Here is a 22800-nt window from a genome sequence, read left to right as displayed (position 1 = left end):
TTAAGATCAAATATCCTGTGCGGAATGCAAATGGTGAGGTGTATTTACTTACTGCATACTGAAATTGTTCTAATTTGGAATTGTTCCAAATCAGTCAATTATGAGTTTCAATGACCTTTTAAGATGCTCTTTTACAAGGCAGCTGACTACGTAGGCAGAAGGAAGTACAGGGCAGTAGGTTTTTGAACAGAGGTGCTTATATGTCTACAGAGAATTGGAGAGCACAGACAGAGGATGAGGAAGGACGGATACTAGCTTCTAATTTTCCACTGACGTAAAGTTCTAGTGTCCGGGATAATCAGATTATCTCTATGAGAGCCAAGGTCTGGAAGGTAAGATCTAGGACCATTCATCTGTCATTAGACCTCTCATCAAGGACCCCGGAGGACTGAAAGGCCAGTGTGCAGAAGAACACTTAAGGAGGATGTCATCTTATAGGAGGAGAGACACAGAGAAACAGTGTGCTGTTGCTCGAGGGAGCAGCCATCCAGCGGTCATTATGCTCATAATTGCAAAAACAATCTACATTCTGTCTGATCCCAAAACTACAAAACAAAATGACTATTTTTCTAGCTTGTCCAAAATTGTGGCTTATTAAATAATGCAATCTACAAAAGAAATCAGCACTGCAAGAACAAAATAAATTTAACTCCCAACCTCACACATACTAGGAGATTGAGTGCAGTCTGAATGAAGGGTTTTATTTTACAGGTGAATGTTCTTCCAGTAAACCTTGTTTAATAATACTTGGCACGCTCCTGTGGATCCAAACGTGATCCATCTTTGTTCCCTGTGGGGCTATTTTTAAACATTTAACAGCAGATTGATCAATAGGTCTATCGTACTAACAATGCTGAATGCCAGGGAACGTGGTCACCATATACCACACAGATCACCCTGTCAGCTGAGTGACTGTACAGCGTCACATGGCCACCTGGTAGACAGTACTGTTTAGAGTGGTACAGAAAAACTCGTTCCACACATTCTGACATAAATAATACAATGTCACACAAACAATGTCAAAGAGTGTCAGGTTAAACCAAAAAAACATTACTGCGCTTGCATTTAAACTAAGGAGCAGACTCACAAGTTTGTAGAACTTTAAAAAATACATAAAATATTAGTGTGTAATAAAGCACAATTTTTATTTATTTATTTATTCATTTACAGTCAAAAAATAAGCAAATTTTATTCTTGAGAAGAGTCCGTGGTCTAAAATAGCAGTGTGTGAAATTAACATAAGTGGTTATGAAATAACCAGAGACTTCTAAAAAATTTATTGCACATGGCCTAAAAATAACTGGATGTCTGAGTTGAATATTCCAGAGATATTACGCCATTTCTCTGGCTACTCTTGCAAATGAGCCGAGCACTGATTGGAGCCTATCAGAGCTCAATTAGAAATGAGAAAATGAGGAACCGAGGGGAAGCATATTGATCTCTGGAGAGAAGCCACTGATTTGATACATATATTCTGCTTTTCTGCCTGGACTCTGTAGCGAGGAGACCTAATTAGAGAGGAGATGGCCGACGTTAGCATGCACAATTGCTCTTTAAGAAAGAATGATAACTTGCTGTCCCTAAAAATTAGGAGCAAAGCAGAGGTATTCTTATATTCTCCTTCTTTTTTTTTTTTGTTTGTTCATCTCTCTCTCTGCCCACGGAGGTTAAAGAGCTGTCAGGGAATGTCCCTGGTAAAGATGTGAACAGGGAGATGAGATATTCGTGAGAATACCATTAGAGCACTCCCTAGAGACTCACCTCCACCTCATCTAGTCATCAATTCAGATCTTCTGCACTTCTGACTGGAATACTATGCATTCTCTCTGTTTACAACAGCATATATTTGTGTTTAAGCCTCACTATTTTTAGGCTTGTATCATTGTACAGTTTTCATTCAATTTCAATAATTTTATGCATCATTTTCAGAAGCATGGCAAGAAAAGTTCAACAGGTTTGATTGGATGAGGGGTTGAACAGTTAAGACAAAAATTATAATTCTGTCATCATTTACTCACCTTCATATTGTTCCAAATCCTGAACTAATGTTGAGATCAAAAGTTAACATACACTCTGCAGAATCTGCAAAATTTAAATTACTATTATTCTTATGATCCCCAAATAATATTAATAGGAAACAGAATGCCTTAAGAGCTGGGGACCTTAAGGATTTTTCTGAAGAAAAGCTGGCAGTATAACTGTTATGGACAAACAAGGGACTCATGAACAACTATCACTAAACAAACAAACAAACAAACAAAAAAGCACGAATTGTGCTTTTGAGTTTTCATGTTTACCATATTTGATGATCACTATGTTGTGTATATTATATATTTTATATATGAATAAAATCTTAAATTAAATCTATTCATGAAGCACTTGGATTAAACTTTTTGATTTATATGGATTATATTTATGATCTCTTTACGAATATTTTGAAGTATCAAAATTTGGTAGAATGGACTTTCAATGGAGGGACAGAAATGCAAATGAGCTGCTGCTCCCTGCCCCCTTTTTCCAGAATAGTAGCTCGGATACTCTGCCAAAAAACAACTGTTTGGTTTTAATTATCATGTCTATAACGCTGAAATCATGCGTTTTAAACCATATTAGTTTAAACTTCTGATATACCGTGGGTGAAAACATGCAGATTAAGGGGCGGTAATATTAGGATCTCCTTTCTACGTCCGAATCTGAGCACCTTGTTTTTTAACAAGCTTGCAGAGAAAGACTTACCAAAACAAATTCACTGGGTTGTTCTTTTTCACGCTTTCTGGGTTGGTAGACACACCGGAGACCCAATTACAGCACTTAAACATGGAAAAAAGTCAGATTTTCATGATATGTCACCTTTAACAAAACCTTTTCCTTATTTTTGGCCACTGTTGTTTGTAAAAAAAAAAAATGAATGCACTTCAGGAGTCAACGTGCATACAGTACCACAAGAAAACACACCAGGCTACTGATTAATTATACAGGTTTTGAGCTGGAAACATCTGAAAGGTCAGTGTAAGGAGAACCATTATCTAGTTTTAGAAAAGAAAAGGTAGCAGCTAAGTCATATTTGCCTCTCCTTCAATAAATTACATGCATATTTAATAAAAATAAAAAAAAAGACACATTCCCCCTTACTCTACTAAACCATCAAAAGGCAACACATAGCCCCAGCAGACCGGCCTCCTCCATTAGCCTAGTGCAGTATCATGTTGCAATAGCCCTTAGCTAACCACAGAACCATTAGCCTCTATCCGTCTATCTTATCCCTGTCATTCCAAATGCTGCTTACCACTTCATGGACCAGATGTCTGCTTTATCATTCAATTAAACCAGTATATACACTGTCCATACCATCTGAGGACAAAGCTAACTGCAAACTGAGCGTACAAAGCGGATTTAGTAAAAGTACTTTTTAAAACTAGAACCAATCATCAAGAGGATGGATAAATAAACATATAAAAAATAATATACTATATAATGTGTTAGTTAATCCAATCCATTCATGTATGCTCTATATATCATATAGAAAATCTAGCTTTTGTTTGATGCACTGTTTGTTTTATTAACTGGAATAGAATCACTACTGGATTTCAGGATTCGTTGTCCACTAACCATGAGAACAAGTCTCGTGCCACTATACGGATATCTTAAATGACCATACATACAGATTCCTGTCAGTGTGTGTGTTTTTCCTTAATCATGCGCTTCCAGAACCATCTAGAAAACAGCAAAAGGCCTTTAACAACAGGATTTTAAAGTAATGACATGAAAACGAGACTTCTTCTCCTTCTCAACATCTCAATCAAATATGTACCACATTAGCCTTTCAAACACTTCCTAAAAATCTTCTATTCATATTACCTTGCTGTCAGACACACATTCACTCTCTTCGTGATGGATAGCAGACCACTCACAGATTCTATATATCCTCCAGAACCACAGGGCTAAATTCAACACTAATAGCTTCATAGGACACTGTGATTAATCATGATATTTTTGGTCTTGGTGAGAGGAAGGAAAGACACTAGGTAATTAAAAAACCAGACATAGAGATTATTCATGCCGGTGTAAGGAAGATGAACCAGAGCCCCCTATAGATCAGAAATGAAGTGAGCATAATTCACTGCTTAACTGACAGCGCCAACTCTAAACACAGTTTACAAAAGAAACAACACCCACGGATACATCCACAGACGGAGCCATCCTTTGATTAAACACTGAAATATTACATACTTACAGTAATTAAATAAACACTGATATGTTAACAATGCTATGACATGCACTGCCATTCAAAAAGTTTGGGATCAGTATGATTTTTAATGTTTTTTTTTTAAAGAAGTCTGTTCATCAAGGCTGCATTTATTTGATCAAAAATCCAGAAAAAACTGTAATATTGTGAAATATTATTTCAATGTAAAATAACTGTTTTCTATGTGAATATATTTTAAAATGTAATTTATTCCTGTGATGCAAAGCATTTTCCTTCAAAAATCATTCTAATACGCTGATTTATTTATTACTTTTTTTTAATCAAAGGATCCAAAGGTTCAAAATTAAGCAGCACAACTGTTTCCAACATTTTTAATAAAAGTAATAAATCAGCATATTAGAATGATTTCGGAAGGGTCATGTGACACTGAAGACTGGAGTAATGGCTGACGAAAATTCAGCTTTGCATCACAGGAATAAATTATATTTTTAAATATATTAAAATATATTAAAATATTAAAACAGATAAATTATTACAGTTTAAAATATTTTAAACTGTAACAATAATTCACAGTATTACTGTTTTTTTTTTCTGAGAATTCTTTAACAAACAATAAAAATCTTACTGATCCCAAACTTTGAACACCAGTGTATGTATTTGATAAATTACTGTAAAACATGAATATTATTACAATTTTAAACAACTGTTTAACATATTTAAAATATTCCTGTGATAGCAAAGATTAATTTTAAACATCACAAGATCCTTTAAAAACATTCTAATATGCTGATTTGGTGTTTAAGGAACATTTATGATTGTAGAAAACAGTTGTGCTGTTTAATATTTTTGTGGAAACTGTGATACTTTTTTCTCTAGATACACAGATGAACAGACATTTCAAAAGAACATTTATTGGTAAAACTGTAATTGTTTACTGTTATTTTTTATTAATTTAATGCATATTTCCTACATAAACGTATTATTTCTTAAAAAACAAACATTAAACCTGCATGGCACTCTGACTACAGAGCCTAAGATTTTTTTTGTGTGTGTTTGTCATCTATACAACCTTTTCTCGGATCTGCTGTCCCATTATTGAAAGAGCTACCACTTTGTTTCCCATCAGTCTTTTATTGTGGTATCATCGATTGCAGATTTGCTCGCCACTAAGCGTCTCATAAAAAAGCAAACTGGTCATACAGATGTCACTCAGATGAACTCTTCATGTCTAAGTAGACACTTCTTGGTCAGAAGAAGAAGTGGGCCATATTTTAACTGGGAATCAAAAGTGTCGATGACCACTTTATGGCACAGCGTTCAGACTCAGCAGTGTCTAACCTGGGTGGAAGGTGTCTGTGATTCTGAATAACTGCAGCAGCGTAGTGATGCTTCTAAGAGTACAGGGTTCAAAGAAGGTCAGCAGCACCAAGCAGCAAGACATCAGAGACTATTGCACTGCATGGTGCTTCATGACATTTAACCGATGATTCAAGAAAAGCAGGAAAGTGATCACAGAGACTAGAAGACTAGCAGCTTATTCATAACTGTTCATTGTCTAAAATTGCTAAATGCTTTCGGGGCCACACTAACTGTGATGGTTAATTCTAGATTATTCAATTGGCCACATAAATATAATTTAACTCCAGCTTTAAGAAAAATTCAATCTCTTGAAAGAAACACTGACAACTAGCAAATATTTAGCTTTAGTGCTGATAGACATGGGTTCAATACCACAAAATTCCTATTTTAAACTACTGCAAAATTTACAATATTCTTCACATACAGTTGAGGTCAGAATCTGCAAAATGTTAAATATTTTACAAAAATAGGAGGGATCATACAAAATGCATGTTATTTTGAGTTGAATTTATAAAAATGACCCCGTTCAAAATTTTACGTACGCTTGGTTCTTAATACTGTGTTGTTACCTGAACAATCCACAGCTGTGTTTTTGTTTAGTGATAGTTGCCCATGATAGTTTCGGGTCCCACAAATTTTGGAAAAATGATCCCTTAGTTGTCCTTATGTGAAAAGATGGATCTCATGAAAATCATACAGTCATTGTTGGAAAGGGTTCAAATACACAAAATTGCTGAAAAACTAAAGTATCAGTGGGACCTGAAGGACTTTTCTGAAGAACAGCAGGCAGTTTAATTGTTGAGGATAAACTCAGGAACTCATGAACAACTATCACTAAACAAACAAAAAAAAAAAAAACACAGCTGTGGATCATTCAGGTAACAACACAGTATTAAGAATCAAGTGTATGTACTTTTGAACAGGGTCATTTGTATAAATTCAACTATTATGTTCTCTTGTGGACTATATGCAAACATCTTTAATGTGAAATATCTTATTCAGGTCAGCACTAAACAAAAAATAACATGCATTTTGTATGATCACACTTATTTTGGTCAAATAATTACTATTTTGCAGATTATGCAAGGTGTATGTAAACTTTTGACCTCAACTGTAAGTCCAAAAAACTGTTGAACGAGAGTAAGTTTTGTCAGTTCTTCTGAATGTGTTTAACTGTAATTCCGCAATAGGCTATTAGAATTAGACTCACATTGTAAAGGATGTCCACCCATCCTTCCATAGTGATGCACTGGAAGACGGTGAGCACAGCGAACAGGATGTTGTCAAAGTTTGTTATGCCGAAGTTTGGACCGGTCCAGTATTCCCTACAAACAGTGTCGCCTTCACATGTCCGGGCTGGAGCTTCCATCCCACATGGATAGTCAGCTGCCTGTTCCCCTTATAGAACAACATTACTGTCAGCCATAAACTATCACAGCGATCTTTACAGTAACTTAAAAGCATATGAGTGCTTATAAACACAATAAACTGAAACCACAAGATCCATTAGCATGCTAAAGATCACATACCAGTATCGTTTCTGAAGCAGGTGCGGTGAAACTTGCCCATGTAGAAGTCTAGACCAATGATGGCAAACATGAGGATAGCAAAAAAGAGCAGAAGGCCGATCTGAAGCAAAGGAACCATTGCTTTCATGATGGACTTCAGAACCACTTGGAGACCTAATAACATACAGAGGAGATACAGTATGTACTGTAAGTTATCAGCAGCAAAAATGGTCAATCAATTAGACATTTAAAGATTAGTTCCAAACCTATAAGTCCTTTGCTTATCTTTGGAACACAAATTAAAATATTTTTAATAAAATCCAAGAGCTTTCTGACCCTGAATAGACAGTAATGCAACTACAAAGTTCAAGGCCCAGAAAAGTAGTAAGGACATTGCTAAAATAGTCCATATGCCGGCTCCTGCGTCAGCAGCATCACAAGTATGCATCATAGTACTCTTGTGAATGCAAAATATTCTCATAGCTTCATAACATTACAGTCGAATATTTTAACAATGTCCTTACTACCTTTCTGGGCCTTGAATGTGTCAGTTGCATTGTTGTTGCGTTGCTAGATTTTTCATTTTTGGGTGAACCATCCCTTTAAATGCAAAGACTAGTAATCTGGTTAACAATTTATCAAAAACAACTTCTAAATGTATCCTCTTATTTTATTTATTTATTTACTTGCAAAAAATATTTTGTAATATGACTTACTTGGAATTCCAGACACCAGTTTGAGTGGCCGCAAGACTCTTACTGCCCTGAGTGTCCGCAAATCAAAGTCTGGGCCCACTATGGTCAGAATCCTGTTGAGAAAACACACCAGTGATACAGTTTATGGGAATTCACAACATGTGCAATGAGTTTTTGAAAATTTAGATATTAAGGAATTCCAAATATAATGATTTCCTTGTGAGGATTTTTTTTTTTTTTTTACAATATAAAGGCAGCAGTACATTTTAATGCTTTTTAAAATAACTACTTATATTGTGTGGCACTATTGAGACAATCTTTTGTTTCCACAATTACATATTTGGGTTTTATAATATCAGAGTACTAAAGGCAGAGAAAATTAATAAAAAATAAATAAATTAATTAATTAATTAATTAATATTTACTTACAAAGTTTTAAATTAAAATTTACTGTAAAGCATTTTTACTAAAAAATATTATATATGACCATTTTTATGTTACATGTACACTACTGATCAGTACGATTTTGTAGAAAAAAGTTTTGTAAATAATTTTTTTTTAAATAATGTATCCAACAAGGATACATTACACTAAACAAAAGTGACACGACAATTATAATGAAATAATGAGATAATGAAATCAAAATATTTCTGTTCAAATAAATGCTGTTCTTTTAATTCATCAAAGAATGAAAAAAAAAATATGCTGAAAATTCTGATTTGCCAAAGGAACAAATTGCATTTTAAAATATATTCAAATAGAAAACATTTATGTCCAATTACTGTTTCTATAGTATTTTTAATCAAAGAAATTCAGCCCTGGTGAAAATAAGAGGCCTTTTTCAAAAGAACAACCTTAAACTTTTTTTAACTGTATTTTTTAAAGGGATAGCACACCCAAAAACGAAAATTCTGTCATTAATTTCTCACCCTTTTGTTGTTCCAAACCCCTAAGATTTTGCTTCATCTTCAGAACACAAATTAAGATATTTTAAGATATTAAGATATTTTTGTACAAAAGAAAACAAAAACCCTAATTTAACAATTTTTCTTCTGTGTCTACACCGACGCGACAGTTGTCGTATTTTGTATTTTGTCTCGCTGCGCCCGGTGTAGACACGTGTCAGTCTTCAATGCACATTCACGAGAGTAACACAATGCATGTGTGTGCTCGTAGACTGACAAAGAAGAGAAGTAACTGTTGAATAAAGTCGTTATTTTGTTTTCTTTGCACACAAAAGGTACTCTCGTAGCTTTATAAAACTATGGTTAAACCACTAACGTCACATGGACTATTTAAACAATGTCCGTACTGCCTTTCTGGGCCTTGAACGTGTCAGTTGCATTGCTGTCTATGCAGGCTCAGAAAGCTCTTGGATTTCATCAAAAATAGCTTAATTTGTGTTCTGAAGATAAATTAAGGTCTTACGGGTTTGGAACGACATGAGGGAGAACTATCCCTTTAAATTATAATAATACAATTTATAGTTAACATTTACTATAAAACATTTGCTATGAAAACAGTCATAATCAAGAGAACTAGATAACAGCAGACTTCATCAGATGTTACACAGTCATGCATGACCAACTTTAGAATCATGATGGATCACTCCAGTAAATGTATATTTACGTTTACGTTTAAAATCTATTTCCCCTCATGCTGACCCGCTTTCCCTGATGGCAGCTCACAGCTGAACTGTGTAAAAATTCCTCCCCAATCTTTAGGGCACAGCCACACAATCATAGTATTCCTGTCTGTTCTCTCACACACATCACTTATGACTAGTGAAAACTCTAGTGACCATTCTGCTTTCTCAGGCTTTCACATGGTGAGAGGGAGAGGTAAGGACAGTCTGCATTAATATATTAATAGTGTTCACTTTATCCTCAGTTCTCGCTCATTCTCTCAAATCCCACAAGAAGTGTGCTCTGCTGTGATTTTTAGTATGAAAACACCATACGGAAGAGCCTGGCCTCACTGAGAGGGACAGCCCTGCAAATTATGGCCTAAAGCACAGCTTGGATTCGCAGCTGGTATGGGGACACAGTGACAGTTAACTAAATAGGACTGGACGATGCTGAAGGCAGATGGATGTTTGCTCGAGGACAGAAAGAAGGGAAGCAGAAAGACACTGGTGTGATAACTAATACTGCAAGTCAGTGGCTTCAGATATAAAGAACGAAAACTCTGCTCTGAGTGTATAACCTCATTTGCACTGCTCAAGTTGTTCTACATTTGTTGTCTCCTCAGGGCAAGAAAATATGAAAAGAAAAGACAAGCTTATTGGAAAAGTTCACTCATAAATAAAAAAAATCTTTCATCATCCTCATACGAGCTACACTACTGTTCAAAAGTTTGGTGTTGGTAAGATATTTTTAATGGAGTATACGTCCCTTATGGTCACCAAAGTGGCATTTATTTGATTAAAAATACAGTACAGATGCTGTAATATTGTAAAATATTATTACAATTCAAAAAAACTGACAATCATCAGTATCGCATCATCCTTTAGAAATCATTGTAATATGCTGTTTCACTGATTCTTAATACTGCCTTGTAACCTGAATGATCCACAGCTGTTTTTGTGTGTGTGTGTGTGTGTGTGTGTAGTAATAGTTGTTCATGAGTCCCTTGTTGTCCTGGATGGTTAAACTGCCCACTGTTCTTCAAAAAAATCTTTAGGGTCCAACAAGTTCTTTGGCTTTTCAGCATTTTTGTGTATTTTGAACCCTTTCCACCCATCTTTTCTTGCCAAGGGCAACAGAGGGACTCTATTACAGAAAACGCTCAACGTTCAAACGCTCACTGATGCTTTTGAAGTAAACCCAATGCATTAAGAGCCGGGGGTGAAAACATTTGAAAAGAAGGAAGATGTTTTTTTTCCATTTAGTACTGTCTTTCAGAAGCTACAGAAGATACTTACATGTTTCCCAGAAGACAAAATAAGTTAATGAAAGAACTTGAGTTACCCTGATCTTCAAATTCATAAAGTTTTCACCCCCTGCTGAAAAACTACAATATTTAGGCAAAATAAGAAAAATCCCCAGCTTTTAATGCATTGTGTTTCCTTTTAAATCATCAGTGAGCATTTGAACCTTCTGTAATATTTGCATATGAGTCCCTCAGTTGTCCTCAGTGTGAAAAGATGGATCTCAAAATCATACAGTCATTGTTAAAAAGGGTTCAGATACACAAAAATGCTAAAAAAAAAAAAAAAAAAAAAAAAAGAATTTGTAGGACCTGAAGGATTATTCTGAAGAACAGCGGGCAATTTAACTCTTCAGGACAAACAAGGGACTCATGAACAAATATCAACTATCATAAAAAATAAATAAATGTTGTAAATGACTCCAGTAACAACACCGTATTAAGAATCAAGTTCATGTAAACTTCTGAACAGGGTCATTTTTATAAATTCAACTATTATTTTCTCTTGTGGACTCTATGTAAACTATATGTGTCTTTTATGTGAAATATCTTATTAAGATCAGTACTAAATAAAATAAAAAATAACATGCATTTTGTATGATCCCCTTTATTTTGGTAAAATAATTCTGCAAGATGTATGTAAACCTGAACTGTATGTACATTTTTAGCTTCAGAAGATTTTGAATATGCTGCACAAACTGTATGGACCACTTTTATGACAGTGGTCACTACAGTATATGCTTTAGCTGTATAAACAGAGCAGCTGGTAAACTACGCAAAACATCTACTTTTTCACCTAAAGTGATATAGAACTAGAGTGGAGTTGACTGATAAAAAGACTACTATTAACACCCACATCAGAGTCAGAGATACATTAGATCATCAAAGATCAAAACAGAAAGCTCTCACATCTCCAGCTTCTAGTGTCTTTTTTCTGGTGTCTGATTCAACACGGCAATGAAAAAATGCTGGCTTTTATATACGGCATAGTCTCAATTCTCCTCAATGTTTTCACAGCAATTCTGTTGATTTACTAGCTGTGTCACTGAGGCCCTGAAAGAATCTGAGAGGATGGCTCAACCCGTGACAACACTGAGACACAAGAATGCTCTAGACACCCACCAGGGAAATCCAATGCTCAGGCAAACACAGTCCTTTGTAAAACGATACTCTGATAAAGTAAACCACTGCACACTGCCCTTTAACAGCTCTGGGAGTGTAGAACATGCTAGAACATGCTCAGTGGCTTGAATAAAAGACTTAGTATTTACCACCCATCATAGTGAGGTCACATGCAAACAGTAGGTAATTTCCTATTGTTCGTTAGGTTTGTAATGCAATAGTTTTTATCAAATCCAATTAACAGTAACACATCAAAATATATACTTAGAAATGTTTTAATAATTTAAAAATCAATCAAACTGTACTCATCTAGATCATGCTTTTACAAGATAAATGAATGTGTTCTAATCATGTACTCTGTTAGTGTGTGAGCCAGTGACTTTCTTTCAAAAATAAACAATTCATCCGTGACCCACATCTCTTGAGATACTCTCTAAAATATAAGCATACAAAATGTTGACTGTATTATCTGCTCCATGTCTCTGTATATTAAGCCACTCTGAAAGAAGAATTGCTTGCCGTTGCACCATTTGTCTTTGGCTTCTTTTGTGTTTCAAAAAGATAAATTATTTTCTTTCATTTTTTTCAGCAAGAAATCTCTAGAAACTATTCGTGTCATCCAGGCCTTGTTCCTCCAATCATGAACAAGGTCAAATCATTATAAGAGCTGCATCCAAAACACATTAAAGTTTTATACACTGGCTTTAGGCACTGCTCAATTTTCAGAAGATCTGAGAGGCTATTGGACTAATTATAGGCCGAAGGACATCACCTAGATGGCACTAAGTACTATTTTAAAGTTAGTGCTGTATCACCATTCCTTCAGTGGACTTTTACATGGTCAGACACTCTGCCCCACATCAGGCAATGTGCAGACAGAGAGCCACACAAACAGACTGTGCAAATAAAAGAGCCTGACCGAGACACCATTCACAAGAATATCATGAAAGAGACTCTTAATGTGCAGTACATACAGATACAAAAGTAAACAAGACCAGACATACATCTTAACATTTAAAGGGATAATTCACCCAAAAATGAAAATTACCTACTCAAGCCATCCTATGTGTACTGTATATATCTATATCATCCTAATGCACGATAAGGAGGAGAGTCTGAGTGGCCAAAGATTCTCCAAGGATCACAGTTGGAGAATTGCAGAGAATTGTTGAGTCTTGGGGTCAGAAAGCCTAAAATAAAATGATCAAACAGCCTCTATATCACCACAGAGGGTTTAAAAAAAAAATCCTCCTGGCTCACCCAAAAACAAACTCCAGCATATTCAATTGTCAGACATGATTGGAACTTCAAACAGGACTGGCTTCTATGGTCAGATGAAACTAAAAATGAACTTTTTGGCAGCTAACCCTCCAGATAGTTTTGGTGCAGACAGGGATAAAAAAGTACCCCATGTCCACGGTTAAAAATACTGCTGGGTCTTTAATGTTGTGGACCTATTTTTCTGCCGGAGGTCCTGGACATCTTGTTTAGATACATGGCTTCATGGATTCTATCAAATACCAGCAGATAAAAAATCAAAACCCGACCGCCTCTGTTGGGAATCTTATAATGGGCCATGGTTGCATCTTCCAGCAGGACGATGATCCAAAACAAACATTAAAATCAACACAAAATTGGGTCACCGAGCACAGAATGAAGCTTCTACCATGGCCGTCCCAGTTCCCTGACCTGAACCCTGTATAGAAACTGAAGAGAAGAAGCACCAACATGAAGCTGGGAAGAGAGAGATTCTGAAGAATCTAGAGAGATTCTGTTTGAAGGAATGGTCTCTGATCTCTTGTCAGGTGTTCTCCAAACTCATTAGACAATGACTACGTTTACATGGGCAAGAATAATGCGATTATTTCCAATAATCAGAGTAAGGACTTAATCGCATTATGATGTTTACATGTCAAGAGCAAAGTTCTTCACTCCGGTTTACATGGAATTTCCATTATTCCTATTATTCCTATTGTCCGTCAATGAATTGCATTATGTTCATATCGCGCAAAGTCCAGTTTCCTAAGCTCCCTAAAAGTGTGTCGCCTTTTTCGCCATCGTCGTTTCTAATCTACAGACAGGCGCCAGAATATTTTCTCTAACTGGGCTAACGGGGGGCTAGTACAATATGTGGGGGTGCTAAGAAAATAATCGATATTCGTGTAAATATCGTAAAAGTTACTTAATGAAGAAATTGTGTCTTTTTTCTTTTTAAAGAAAAGCAGCTCTGGTAGCCTACACACCATATTTAACAGAAGTAGCCTATAATTTAAATTTTATTTAAAACGGCCTTTTAAATTATATTTAAAACTGACACGAACGAAAAAAATAGACACAAACTTAAAACAAGCCCTGCATTCCAGCCCGAGCCCGACGGGCAGCAGTGAGCGCGCCTTCAGCGCATTTTTTTTAGGAGTTCCACAAATCCGCAATCAAGGCTAACGCATTTGCCTCACGATTGCCTAAAGATTCCTGTTCCTGAAGAAGAGAGCCCATTCCATTTTTTTCATAGAAAAAGCACATCAATTTGTTGGTATTGTTTTTGAGGGCACGCAAATATACATAAATCCTTAACAGTTACGAATAATAGCTATTACTCTTACCTTTACGTGTAAAAAAGTCAGCGTATTTTAAGATGTTTGCAATGCAAGTGATTACACTTGCTACTTCATGTCCAGTAAAGCGAGCGTTTAGCCTCCACTCTCCGCACATACGATAGAATATGAGTCTAATAACAGCGCACATACAGGTTAAACGTTTAAAACTAACATTTGATATGCTTGAACTCTTTAATATCTATAGATTTTATTTTAGGCAAGTCGTGATGATTTAAGAAAGCTAAATTGATCAAGCATATGAACTCACCATCTGCCGCTGGTCGCTTCTTAAAAAAAAAAAAAAAGAAACTTAGCCTATATTTAACGGAAAAAAAATGCTTTAAACTTTTTTCTAAATTAACTTAAAAAAAAAACTGAAACGAAATATAATTACATTGTCATTTGGCCTATATACAAAACTGAACTATTTTAATAGCTAAAAAAAAATGTTTTGGGAGAAGTGGCCAAAAAGACGATCTTGGGTCGGAGTCTGGCCAGTCTATTACCAAGAATTCTGCCAAGAGCTGGGCTAGATTTTAGGCCTATTCAGGGCTCTATACACAAAGCAACGAAAAAACCTGTTACATGCAAAGGAAAGACTTCAAATCTGGACAGCACCATGCGCTCCGCGAGACTGGGTTGTGCGCTCAACATTAACACAATTCATATGAATGCGTAATTCAACTGTGTATACTTTACACTTATATTAAAAATTAAATGAACGGCACGTCTCAATCTTAGTGATGATGTAATGGATTAAATGTAGCCTAATGGACGAAACTGCGCTCACATGACGCGTGTGTAAGGATATTGTGACAAACAGCACGAGACAGCAGTACTCCTCTATCTCAGCTGGTTGGGGGGCTAAATCGAGATATTAAAAATTCTAATGGGGCTATAGCCCCCTAGCCCCTTTGTAGAGCAGTCCCTGTCTGCAAGTGCGTGGCACGTCATTCGTGTAAGTCACGAGCGCATGCGCACTCTGGTCAAAGCGGCAATACTGCGATTAAGGTGTTTACATGCCGGTATACTTCGATTAAAATCGGCGTGCGCCACCTATGTTAATACGATTATGCTTGCTGCGATTATGAGCTTAATCGCATTATTATAATCGAAGTATTGCGTTTACATGAGGAAAAGTTTAATCGCAATATTGCCAAAATCTCATTATAATCGCATTAAGAGGGTCCATGTAAACGCACTCATTGTTGGAGAAAACTCAGAACTGTTATCTTGGGAAAAGGATCTTGCAATAATTGGGTGCCAATAATAGTGACCAATGTGAACTAGAGAAAAACATTTATTTCATAATGAGATTTCACCCCTAGGTTATATAGTTTTACTTCAATGACAGGTTAGAATTTTGTGCATTTTTTGAATGAAAGATCAAAATGATAAATTATGCAGATTTATTTTCACATTCACCTTTGCTCATATTTACTAAGGGTGCCAATATTAGTGGAGGGCACTGTATAACAATATTTAACAAAACAGGGAAATGGTGAGTGACTGACTGACAGAAACATAGACAGATGGATTTCAATATGCATAATAACTATCTTGTTCTGAAAAGTTTGCCATCAATTGTAGTATTTTTCTTCAGGATGATAGAAATATTGCACTATTTATTCACTCTACACAACTATCATATAAAAACATATGAACATTTTAAGTTAGCAACATCTGCACAAGCAGGCATAAAAACACACAAACCCTTGCTGGGAGATTAGCTACTTAATGGAGCTGAAGAGATCAGCAGTTATACTCCAGTGCTCATGTCCCAGTGCAGGAAGACTCAACCGTAAAAAAATAAAAACAATATTCTTCCAACAGCCTTAATGCCAACAGGACAACTGGAAGATAACTAAAGCCAGCAGCTTGGCTTCTTTCATTTTAGCTGACTGTGCCAACATCATTTAAGGGAACATCTCCAGCTTCTATAACAGGCAACATTTATATGCAAATTAGCTAAGACTCGGGGTCAAAGTCAACCTGTCTTTAGCACAGCAGAGATGCCATTCATTATTCCAGACTGATCTCTGACTGGCAGGTTATTACTCTCGCCAACAGAAGCCTGTGATGCAGTTTCTTTTTGTTTGCCCCGGCCAAACAGTACAAAATCAAGAGAAAGCACTGTCATTATAAGCAGAAGATCTGACAGAACGAGGTCTAAAATACCCCAAAAAAAGCTACAGGGTGAGATCAAAGACATCCATCACAACTTCCTGAATGCTGTCGAATTGATGAGTGACACGCAACTGCAAGCTCTAACAAAGAACGTCGTGAGCTGAAAAAATGCTAGAGAGGCATATTTTGCAATTAATCTAATGCATTTGACTGTATGGTTTTGAAAATTGGCACCATGTGCTCTTTATAATTCATCAGGCTTCAGAGGAATAAATAATGCATTTGCTCACTGCTACTTCACCACGATCAGTGCAAACAGATGAAATCTAGGTATGTGCTATAGAGGTGAGAGATCATTTTAAAATTTTGTGACATTTTTTGAGAGCAGTACAGATTCAGAACAAACACTTATATTCAGTTGAAGTCAAAAGTTTACATACACCTTGCAGAGTCTGCAAAACGTTAATTGCTTTACCGAAATAAGAGGGATCACACAAAATGCATGTTATTTTTTATTTAGTACTGTAATAAGATAATTACATAAAATACATTTACATATAGTCCACAGAAGAAAATAAAAGTTGAATTTATAAAAATAATCCAGTTAAAAAATGTACATACACTTGATTCTTAATACTGTGTGGTTACCTGAATGATCCACAGCTGTGTTCTTGTTGTTTAGTTATAGTTTTCATGAGTCCCTTGTTTGTCCTGAACAGTTAAATTGCCCGCTATCCTTCAGAAAAATACTTCAGGTCCCACAAATTCTTTGGTTTTTCAGCATTTTTGTGTATTTGAGCCCTTTCCAACAATGACTGTATGATTTTGAGATCCATCTTTTTACAGTAAGGACAAGGGACTCTTATGCAACTATTACTGAAGGTTTAAACACTCACTGATGCTTTAGAATGAAACAAGATGCATTAGGATCCAGGGGTGTAAACTTTTGAACATGAAGATATGTACATTGCAGTAACAACACAGAATTAAGAATCAAGTGTATGTAAACTTTTGAACGGGGTCAGTTTTATAAATTCAACTATTATTTTCTCTTCTATTATGTAAACATCTTTTATGTGAAATATCTTATTCAGATCAGTACTAAATTAAAAACATGCATTTTGTATGACCCCTCTTATTTTGGTAAAATAATTAACATTTTGCAGATTCTGCAAGGTGTATGTAAACTTTTGACTTCAACTGTATCTGTGTTTTTCATTGAGCGAAGTCTGTAGCTGGGTTGTATTATTGCTCTCTCACACAAATAATAAAGTAATTGGAAGACAGAAAAACAACAGAAGTGCTTATGAAGATAGAAATTTACCATGAAATGATTGGAATAATAGAAAAAGACTTCATTTGTTCAATACAGTCGCTGATCTGAGCGTCATTTGCTCATGCCGCTGAATGTCTCTCTGTTACACAATGTTAAATCTCTCTGGCGCTCGCTCTCATTTTCAGTGGTCGGAGATGCAAACAGACCTCTCAACATCACAACAATAATAAAAACATATGGCACATCTGTAAATGGATTCCATAACCCCTCAGTAATGACCCTCCAGAACCCGCTGTGCAGATGAGCTATCAATTCCCATGCGAGGCAGATTAGATTAGATAAGGAAGAGATCACTGAAATCATTATGCACTGGTGACTGGATCTATAGAGGAATTCGTTTGCATTCTTAAAGGGACAGTTCACACAAAAATGAAAATGTCATATTTACAAAATGAATTACGACAAACAATCTCAATCTTTTACTGAAACAATAACATTTAAAGAGATAGATCACTTATAAAATTAAAATTCTGTCATTAATTACTCACCCTCATGTCTTTCCAAACCTATAAGACCCATAAGATATTTTTGATGAAATCTGAGAGCTTTCTGAGCCTACATAGACAGCAACTCAACTAACACGTTCAAGGCCTAGAAAGGTAGTAAGGACATCGTTAAAATAGTCCAGTGGTTCAACTGTAATTTTATAAAGCTAAAAAAAAAATTTGTGCACTAAGCAAACACAAATAATGACTTTACTTCAAAATTCTCCTCTGTGTCAGTTGACACACGTTCACAAGATTTGCACATCTGAAATGAAAATGGTAAATAATGACAGAATTTTGGGTGAATTATTCTTTTAAGCTTCATTATAGGCTAATGATTTAATAATGGTTGTAAATGCTTCCACAAAGAAAATAAATAATAAGGGTAAGATTTGATAAACGCACTACATAATAGGATAAATGCACTACATAATGTTTATTAGTGGCACATTGCTAAATGATCATTCTCAGCTCAGGCATATACACAGAAATGCTAGCTGTGTATTTAGCGTTTTAACAGTTGGCCAAACAGTTCATTAAACATGCATTTGGGCTTTATTATTCTGGGCTGGCATGGGGCACACTTACTCCGTAATTGTAGAGCACGGCTCATAGCTGAGCAGATTCGAATACAAATTACACAGCTGCAGCTTCCCAGTTCTTTCCATTTGCTCATCCAAACTTTGAAACGTGAATGAAACATGCATGACAGACACTGGCTAAACCATGAAGCATCACAAATGGAAACCTATCTTGGAGCTAACATGCACTTTCTATGCATGTGGGAGTGACGTCATGGTTTGTAACAGGTTTGTATACCCAAAGGCATTTGTGTGTCCCTTTTTCCTGTAATTATTACTTTATAATTGAACACAATGTCTACTAGCTGCTTTCAGCCTTAGTAGAAGCCCGTCAATTTAATTGGCCATGCTGTAGATTAAATAAGTGTTGTTTCAGAAGCTGAATTGACACATCAGGGGAGAAAGTAAAGGGCTTTTCCAACCTCTGAGCTAGAAGGAAACACACACTGGAGACAGCCAGTCTCATCACCATAGAGACAAAGGTCTCCACCGCTCTCATTAGAACACTATGACAGATAGAGCGAGAGAAAGGGAGAGGAACGGAAGAGAAACAGAGATGAGTTTTGGGAGCTGGGGACAAAAGAAAACAAAAGGCAAGAAAAGCTGGAACATGAGGGAGTTCTCACTGCCATTCTCCTATCAAATGGACATACCTCATGGTCAAAAGACAAGCATACAAGTCTCATTTAAGACATCACTATATCAAGACACTCCTGACAGGCTTACAAATCATACAAAGCACAAGGCCTTAAAATCTATCCATTTGACAATTCATGATATAAATGTAATCTTCGACACAAATTTAAAGATTGATCGAGCATTGTTCCAAAAATACACTTATTTACGATGACATTTACATTTATCCAATTTGCATATGCTTTTTCATAGTGACTTGCAATGCATTCAAGGCAGACACTGTATTACTTAATGCATTCTCTGGTTATTGTTTTTTTAAGAAGTGTCTTTTGCTCAACAAGCCTGCATTTATTTAATTCAAAGTACAGCAAAAACAGTACAATTTTGAAATATTTTTACTATTTAAAATAACTGTTTTCTACTTGATTATATTTCAAAATGTAATTTATTCCCGTGTTTTCAAAGCTGAATATTTTTTAGTCTTCAGTGTCACATGATCCTTCAGAAATCATTCTAATATTCTGATTTGCTGTCTAAAAAACAGTTATTATTTTTATGTTGAAAACAGCTAAGTAGATTTTTTTCAGGTTTCTTTGATGAATAGAAATTTCAGAAGAACCGCATGTATCTGAAATAGAAATATTTTGTAACATTATTACGTCTTTATCATCACTTTTGATCAATTAAAAGCATCCTTGCTAAATAAAAGTACTAATTTCTATAAATTATACTGACTTCAAGCTTTTGAATGTGTATAATGTTACAAAAGCTTTTTATTTCAGACAAATGTTGGTTTTTGGATCTTTCTATTCATCATAGAATCCTGAAAAAATGTACTCAACTGTTTTAAATATTAATAATAATAATAAAAAATGTCTCTTGAACAGTAAATCAGCATATTAGAATGATTTCTGAAGGATCATGTGACAATGCACTGCAAAAAAGGCTTATCTTACTTAGTATTTTTGTCTTGTTTCTAGTCAAAATATCTAAAAATTCTTAAATTAGGATGCATTTACTAGATAAGCATTTACTAGATAAGATATCTGATCAAGTTTTAAGCTAAATGCACTTAATTTAATTCATTATTGGAAACAAGTAAAATAATCTGCCAGTGGGGTAAGTAAAATAAATTTAAATTGAATTAAAATTAAAACAAGAGCATATTACTGACCCCACTGTCAGATCATTTTACTTATTTTAAGCAAGCTGCATTTAATTTAGTCTTTTCCCCCTGAAAACAAGAATATCTTTTGTCATTTTGCTTATCTATTAAATGCATCCTAATTTAAGATTTTTTTTTTTTTTTTTTTTGGCTAGAAACTGTGTGAAGGACTGGATTAATGATGCTGAAAATGTAGTTTTGATCACAGAAATAAATTACATTTTAAAATATATTCAAATAGAGAAAAGTTTTTTTAAACAGTAAAAATATTTCAACATTTTACTGTTTTACAAATAAATGCAGGCTTAGTGAGCAGAAGAGACTTCTTTAAAAAACATCTTTAAACATTCTTTAAAAATCTTACTGTTCAAAAACGTTTGACTGGTAGATAGATACGTCCATGCTAATCAATGTCGGCCATAAATAAGAACATCTGGAGTACCAGAAAATAAAATATTAAGAACTTATGAGAGCAAATAGGTCACAGGACCTCAGTGGCCTTGCACTTCAAATAAAAGAATCAATCCAAGAGCTCAGAGCTCTTGTAGCTTAGTAGGCCATATGAATATTAGATATGGTGAATGCAAAAATAATTCAGAAAATTCAGAATCCAGAACAGTGTATCTTTACGAAAATGTATACAGACCTTGAACTCAAAACGTGTTTAACTTAAAGGCCTTGGTCCGGTTATTCTGAAAAGGACAAAATGGAAGCCCTTAAAATAAAAATCACTAAAATCTAACAAGCGACTAATAGGCAATCATTTGTGATCTCTGCGTAATGTGAGTGCATTCAAGCTCTTTAGACAATAACCACAGATCAATGCTTTATGTGGAGATAATGCGAGGAGTGCCAGACACAACGCATCGTGTGTCTCTTGTTATGGATAACAGCTTTTCTCTGTGAGCACCACTCAGCTCAACACAGCTCTAATCATGACTTCAGGCCATCTTATCATTAGGGAGACGTGATTGAGCATCTAACACTTGTTCATGGTCACCGAATGATCCATGGAGAAGCCACATCATTTGTCCTCTTTGGAGGTCTTTGATCAGTCATTTCTGAAATGCAGGTCCCTTCAGCAGTGGACCAACGCTTACAAGATTATTCTGAGGAGGACAACAGAGCATGACTTTCAAAATTAAGTCTGGCTGGCTTATAATGAATCCAAAACAGGTTGCAAATTAAAAATCAGACACATAATTACTAGAGGCATCAGCGATAATCAAAAGGTGAATGTTTATTTAAAAATGTTTATAATTATTATTTAGTGTTAATTTATTGAACATATTAATAAATAATCATTTCCAACCTTTAAGCAAAAAATATAGTCATTTTTAAGCAGTAGTTGAGTTAAACAAAACTACCCAGAAGGTTGGGTTAAACTGGGTTTGTCCATATTTCACCCAGCAATGGGTTGTTTTTAAACCAACATTTTTAGTGTGTACTAATTATAAAAATTGTCAATTATAATTAGATTTTTATTATTAGCTGCACTTTATCTTCGTCCCCCTGTTGAATGCCCAATTGCCAGGCACATATTACACCAGGTCTTAAAAGACTTTAAAAATTTCACCAAATCTCGCAACACTTTCTGTCAACCAGAGAAATGGATGTCTAGGGAAAACATGCTAGTAACAAAATAAGGTAATCGATGCAGACTGCACTCGCTGTCAGTTCTTATATTCAGTGACTAATGAGTCTCTCTCTCAACACGGCCGGCTAATAGCATTAAAGCATCATCGCTTCCTCTCGTCAACCAGACTTCCTGCTAACAGCCACTGTCGGGCTCTGACGTGTATGAGCACGCAGGCCCGTGGAGTAATACAAGAAAAAGAAAAAGCAGACTTCTGAGAAAAACATGATAAGAGGGAATGTGAATGAACGAGGGAAGATGAAAGAAAGAGAAATCTGAGGGGAAAAGGAGGAGTATTCCAGAAGGCAAAAGAGAAGAGAGTGATGTAAGGATGAGAGAGAAGCAAGCAAGAGGACCCCAGAGAAAAAGAGAGGTCCTCAGGGCATTATGGGACGCTATCAGGGGACAAACATCAGCC

At 35.5% G+C, this 22800-nt stretch overlaps 1 protein-coding gene across 1 annotated transcript in view; it reads right to left on the bottom strand.

Moving 5' to 3' along the window:
- The window catches only part of cacna1ba (calcium channel, voltage-dependent, N type, alpha 1B subunit, a), a 210553-nt gene that overhangs the window by 92038 nt on the left and 95715 nt on the right, over positions 1 to 22800 (bottom strand). The window contains exons 4-6 of the mRNA XM_073839905.1: positions 7791 to 7882; positions 7096 to 7248; positions 6777 to 6964 (exon numbers count right to left, since the gene is read on the bottom strand). Of these exons, the coding sequence (XP_073696006.1) occupies positions 6777 to 6964; positions 7096 to 7248; positions 7791 to 7882 (433 nt within the window). The remainder of the gene's footprint in view (positions 1 to 6776; positions 6965 to 7095; positions 7249 to 7790; positions 7883 to 22800) is intronic.

This window comes from Garra rufa, chromosome 5 (assembly GCF_049309525.1).
Source record: "Garra rufa chromosome 5, GarRuf1.0, whole genome shotgun sequence".
Taxonomy (NCBI): Eukaryota; Metazoa; Chordata; class Actinopteri; order Cypriniformes; family Cyprinidae; genus Garra; species Garra rufa.
Note: the sequence above shows the minus strand (reverse complement) of the source record. Positions and strands in the feature narration are given on the sequence as shown.